The sequence below is a fragment of the Ctenocephalides felis genome, unplaced genomic scaffold, assembly GCF_003426905.1.
Source record: "Ctenocephalides felis isolate EL2017-DRISC unplaced genomic scaffold, ASM342690v1 CF-g0.4_SCAFFOLD_01492, whole genome shotgun sequence".
NCBI classification, from domain to species: domain Eukaryota; kingdom Metazoa; phylum Arthropoda; class Insecta; order Siphonaptera; family Pulicidae; genus Ctenocephalides; species Ctenocephalides felis.
The window spans coordinates 24,676,622-24,683,463 of NW_020537646.1; the positions used below are offsets into that span (position 1 = coordinate 24,676,622).

Consider the following 6,842-nt stretch of genomic DNA (forward strand, 5'->3'; position numbering starts at 1 on the left):
TGTTATGTTCAACACCAATATGGAATTGCTTAGAAATTATCATGCCGAAAAAAGGTTAGATGAAAACAAATACCAGTTTTTGAGAGTTTCTCTTTGGTTATGATAAGTATAGAAATGCTTCATTTCTTTAATCAATTGCGTTTATAGATCTCTAACATACTAACGTTTGTAGAATTTACGTAATTCGATAATTGCAAAATAAAGGTTTTTTTTGTAATTTATTTTGAAAGGGTCTTCTCTGACTATCTGCTAGTATTAAATCTGTGGTACTGTAGAGTTCGTGCTTTATATGAGTAGTGAAAATAAAAATTAACAACTGTTCTGATATAATAGATAATTGATTTAGTAAATAAAAGTTTGTTGAAGCCCCCAACAACATACTTATTTGCCTAAACTTATGCCAACGCAACATTAATTTAAGCACAGCTTAGAAATCGTATGTGTGTACTGAAAATTTTAATTTTTTTTAGTAATTCTGAAAAAGCACATTTAAAATAATTTTATTTATATTACAAAAAAATGTGTACCCAACTCTTTTATTCAAAGTCCAATTACTTGTGCCATTCAAAAGTGTAAAGCTGTCTGTTTTTGCATAATCGCTGCATGCGTTTAATCCAAGAAACCCAAATATGATAACATTATCTCTCTTTTTATTACGGTACATTATTTATTGTCTTATTGTCGTCCTCATTATTTTTTCGATGACCTCATTCTTTTCAGAAATCCTGGTAGAATTCCATCGAAACAGATATTGATAATTTTAAAAATGATTTTATTCGATTTTTTACAAGTAAAAGTTAATTTGAAGCTATGAACTGAAAAGCCTAATCAAATTTTAAAATTTCTCTAAAAAATTGCAAAAGAAAACCTGAAACTCAATGGTTCCCCATATAACTTTATATATATCTATTATGCATTTTCAAAGAACTGGTGTATCTCTTAAGGCATTGATAGTTTTTTGGCATTTGATTGATTTTATATTTCAAATCGAAATATGTTTATCATAATATAAATATTTTATTCAAACGTCACTTAATAAACCGCTGATGCCTATCATCAAATCAATACCGGAGACTGATGCAATTATTTATTATGAGAAGCAAAATTTCCCAGTTCTCGAAAGCAATTTAACTTTATTGCTGTCATAAGTAATGCATATTTGTAACCTTCCTCAGAAGGACGTGATGATTTTGCACTGAATTATAGTAATTCAATGTTACAATTATAGATGACAATGTGGCATATTGTCCACCTTATATAACAATTAGATTGTTTCTATAATTTACATTGTATGCAAATTCTTTAAAGGTTAACCAAAGCCTGTCTTCCTGAAGTGTGTAAGCATAAGATATCCATTAATTTTGACAGTACAATGTTGTTGAGATTGCCAAAAGGGAGTGGCTCATAGTAAACATTTAGTTTTGACATACATTATTAAAATAATTTTTTTATTCATTAACCAACTAAACTAAAAAAAACTCAGCCACTAAACGCGCCTTTAACGTTTAGATAAATATATAGATATTTTTTTAACTTGTCTTGATTTTTGGCTTGGTTTTAACATAACTTTAATCCATTTTACTGAAAGTAAAAGTATTTCATTCCCAAATAATGAATCTTATCGCCATATCTGAATCAAATGCATGTTTGGTGTATACCTTTATTAGAAACATTAACCGAAACCATTTCTTCATTATCGAATAACAACTTGATTACATTGTCGCGTGTTTTTTTACTATATTGTATCATGCTATAACGAATTATATACAAAATTTATTCAAGGTAAATGAATTACTATTTTTGATCGCCACTATTTTACTATTTATTTATTACTATTTTTCAACGCCAACAAATAAAATAAAATTGCAATATTATTGATTGACAATATATTACTAAAATGCTATATTTAATCAATGTTTGATAGCTTTCTTAACACGTTGACCGCTGGTTCCAAACACTTCCGCAGTCAAAGTGTTAATTGGACATGAATATATGAAGTAAAATAGCTATTTTTTGGCTCATAATCTGTTTATCATATCACTTTTTTAGATTCGAATTGCAGTACTGCACCACAAGTGGTAACCACGTGGTCTTCACTGTGGATACACGTGGCCAGAATGAAGAATGTGATGATGATGGATCACCTTCCTGCAAAGATGATATGGCTTCTACACCTCTTGAAAAATTAATACATACAAAGTAATATTATTATAAAAAGGTAATTTAATTTATGTTTGTTCTTAAATAATGTTTGAAGCATTTTATTTCAGATGGCAGGATGCAAAAATAACTTGGACAGGTCAAACTCCTACAGTATAAACATGAACGATATTTATATATTATACTCTAATTTATTAGTAGATGAACTTATAGAATTTTGAAATACCATGGTATGTATATAAATATGTTTTGAAATTTACAGACTTGGCATCTAGAAAAATATTTTGATACAATGTTTATGTTCCAAATGTTTAAGAGGGATTGTTTGAACTTGAAACATTTGGGAAATATACAGAATATTCAACATTTTTTAATAGATGCAATTTCCGTAAAATTTATATAGCTATTTAAAATATATTGTTGCCGATATTCGACTTATTGTTGATGTTACGATGAAACTGTTGAAATAAAGTACAAATGGAAATTGCAGATTTTCATGTTGAATGCTCGTTCTTAGGTTGGTTTCACTTTTTTTTTATTTTACCATTTAATTTACAACGTATTAAAATAGAATAACCAAAATATAATAAATGAATGATAGGTAATTAGTAGAATATAATTGAGCAATGGTAAAAAAAGTTTCTACAAAAAAAATTATTGAAAAAAATTAAATTTCTTCTACGTAGCAGGGTTCTAGTAAGTGTATTTTGTGCCTTTTTGGAAAAGGTATCGAATAGATATATTTATTTAACTTGGTCCGTAAATTATAATTTTTGAGGAATATGCTAATAAAAAATATCACCTGTGCATGAATTATCTAACTGAAATAATCAATCCATGCACAAATCTTTATAAATTCGTTCAACTACTAAATTATCTATAGGAATTCCTTTTTTTACTTTATCAGTCAATTATAAGTTTTATGGGATATACCAATGAAAATATCATCCATGCATGAGTCTAACTGATTTAAATAATTTTTCTTATTAATACTTATACAATTTCTACAACTACAGAATTTATCATAAAATTTATGGTTTATAAAGTATTCCTGTTATATTCAATTGGCTGATTTTAGGTAATTCCAATATAGGAATAAATAAAAAATAATAAGTCTTGGAAATATTTTTATGTATTTCATTATTACGTCATGAAAATGTACATCACATCATACTACATAAAAGCTATCAGCTAAAAATTTTCGACAGCGGTTTTTTGTAATGTCTGTGACAACATTTGAATAATTCATTAACCGTTTGTTATCAAACCACACATTGACAATATGTCTGTCAGGTACTATTAGAAATAGTCAAATTGGTTAAAATTTCATTCACTTATCAAATTGGCCTTCATCCATTGATTGGCTAATATTGATACTTTGAATAATTGAGATTCAAATAATGTCAACGGGAACGATTTCCACAAACGTGGAAAGCATGTTATTGTCGGCCCAGTTTTTCCAAGTCGTTGAACTCTTAAATAGAGAAACTCTATATGCGTTATGCAGGTACCGCTTGTTCAAGATATATTTTGTTATTTATAATTCACAAATTTATTTTTTATGTGTAAACGTTTCTTATTCGATTAGACCCTTATGCGAACAATTTGATTGTGAATTCACTTGCTATAAAACTTTACTTTATTGTTTATTGCTTAATGATATGTCGATTCAACATCAAAATTATTGTTTCAAAAGAATTTTGCTTTATCATTCCAACTATTTGGAAAAATATCTGAAAAATAAATTCATGAAGAAAAATTAATGGTATGAAGAAAAATTATGCAAGTAATCCACTTGATAGGTTTAAATAGCATGTACATTAAAATTTATAATTTACAATTGTCTTCAGCTTTTGTTTTCGCTTCTCTCATAATATCTTTTGTGGTTATAGAAATATTCAAAATCATTATAAGTAAATAGCTCTTCCAGGTATTTATTGATTTGCCTTAACAGATGTTATCGCATAAACGTTTTTCCCTAGTCTTTTGTGTTCAAGATCAAAATCTTAGGATTTGAGTCTGCTCACGTCTTCTTGTGGTGTCCTTACGTCATCGTCATCAACAAAATATCTGTGCAGAAGAAAGTCCAGCACTCTGATTCATCTTCCTCATATGACGGTGTGCGTTAGTTCCGGTTAATGTTCAACCTGTGTTAATAGGATTGTGGAGGTGTATGTTGTTAGTCTGCGAGAGTACATATATGTCTAGTTTAGGCCGAGAGCCTGAGACACAGAGATACCGAAATTAGTATAGTGGTCAAAATTAATTTCAATTTGTTTTAAATTAAAATACTTAAATGAAATACACAGCATATTCAGTCATCTAGAAGCATTTATTGGAAGTAAAGTCATATGTTTTACAGAGATAGTATAGACGTTTACAAAATACTCAATAAACAATTTGGCCCACCCATTAATTTCAAAATATGATATGACCTAACATGTCTAAAAAAACGAACCCACTGGCTGCCTATCAAAAAAAAAACAAGCCCACTCATCAAAAAATTGCTTTCGACGCCACTGGTTTAAGTCCATTATTTTGTTATAGAACAGTATGTGCAAAACTCCCTCATAATACTTGAAAACGACTCTCATAAGAGTATACTAAAAAAATCTGGGTAGTTGAAGTACAATGAGATATCATTCTTTTATTATTATTTTAGAGAAAAGATCAGTTTTCATCAATCTATGTCTATATAAGATTATATGCTCTAACAAGATGTGTAGAGGTCTTCTTCAGTGACAAGATCCATGTTAGAAACAATGTAGTGTCAAATATAATTTTATTTCTTCAAGTCTGCCGTTGTTTGTTAATTTGTCACGAATAAAAAATAACATTTGTCATTTATGAATAAAGATTTCAATTTGAAGAAGTTGCTCGTTTTTAGACTATTTTAGATTTATTTTGAAAATATATGTTTGTAAATGTTTCTAGTTGCATAAAATAGAAAGACTTTTTGATGAATAAATGAGCGATATGTGGGATGTATGAGATATTCATTTTAATGCTTACAATTAGAAACAAAAAAAAATATATCTGATTCAAAAAAATAAGCAAGCGTAAGTTACACCTTAATCTAATCTTATATAAATGAAGCATGTTTATTGTAATGGGCTTTCTCGTGGCATAGTGGTTAGAGCGATGGAAATTAAACCCTGGGTTCTAAGTTTGATGCCCGCTTCAAATAGACTGATGTCAAGCAGCAATGACATGATACGTACTTGGAAATATTGATTGAAATATTTTTCGAAGTGAAAATAGCTTTACCTATATGTCTAGTTATTCTAAATTAATCTATCATTGCTGAATCAATAAAAAAATCAGTATTGCGTAATTTGTAAAAATAAATCCATCACATAAAGATGGAACAACCGTTTGGGTTGCCATTTATAAAAAGCCATGTCGATTAAAAAGTCAGCACAACGGCTTACAAGACTCGTTAAGTTTCGATTGCTGTTAAATTAATACAAATAAATAATTAATTCATGAGTAATGAAGATAAGTGTTTTTCATATATATTTTTTTTTACAGCTATTAGAACATAAAAGCCCTAGGAGTTGTCGTAATGGTACTACGGTTGGTTTGTCTATATTTGATATATTTTAATTATTTAATCTTTTCTTGTACTGATTATACATTTTCAATTTGTTGCAGCAATGCCGGGGAAAGAATATCTTCACTTGTAAACATATTCTATTTAGAAATATATTTTCAAGTGGAAACGATATTTTTGCAGATTGATATCAAGTTGATACCCGATACCTGGAAATTTGGGTTGTAAAGACCAAGTTCTTACTAGATGATGTATAGACCAAAGGCGGGAAACCTTTTTACTATCAGAGGTCGCATTTAAATTAGCTGATTGACCTAACAACTTTATATAGAAAAAGCAAAATGAAATACTACAAAATTTTAAATAGAATATACATATAAAAGAATATAAAAATATTACAAAAAGTAAGATGAAAAGTAATTTATGCGTGTTAGAGTCTGTGTTTCAGGCTAGTATAATATGACTGTCTTTGGTAGAATTTTTCGCGAAACTATCATGACGTTGATGTATAGAGTCCGCCGAATAACTTTTTTTAAAAAAAAACTACTGAATATTTCCTCCAGTTTCTTTTTTTTATTTGAAAGTACAATCCTTTCAGTTAATAATGAAATTATTTAGTTAATAATGATTATAATAATTCATTCAAAAATGAAAAAAATGCCTCGGTTGACCGTTGAAAAAATAATGAAAATGAAAAATGTTAGATGTCATACCCTATACAATAGTGTTTTGAAAGAAACTCTACCATTTTGTGCTATGTGGCAAAGGATCGCACAAAAACCTTGCGGAGGCCGCAGGTTGCCAACCTATGATATTTTTATAGACCCTCTACTATAAAGCCACGAAGAAAACTAGAAGAACTATTTCGGTTACTTAGATGGTTTTATCTATTCACTGACTTTTATCTTTCATTACAATATTTATTTATTTTACAGGTGTGTCGTGTGCTCTCGTATTAATATATGTTATTACATACAACAGTACAGAATTGTTATTAATTGTACAAAAAACCCAAACGTGGTATTGACGGCCGTTTTCGTTTAATGTGACCAAGCAATTGAATTCTTCGACTTGTTTACATCGCGCAGATTTCATTTACCACTAAATCGCTTCATTCGCTTGGTTCGAC

General features: G+C 28.9%; 1 protein-coding gene across 1 annotated transcript; it reads left to right on the forward strand.

Annotated features, from left to right (window-relative positions):
* Positions 1–19: 19 nt before the first annotated feature.
* LOC113371086 (probable ubiquitin carboxyl-terminal hydrolase MINDY-4) lies at positions 20–2,327 on the forward strand. The gene is made up of 3 exons (XM_026611731.1): positions 20–54; positions 2,050–2,199; positions 2,271–2,327. Exons 1-3 carry the CDS (start codon positions 20–22, stop codon positions 2,317–2,319), a joined length of 234 nt encoding a protein of 77 aa, XP_026467516.1. The 3' UTR covers positions 2,320–2,327.
* Positions 2,328–6,842: the final 4,515 nt, after the last annotated feature.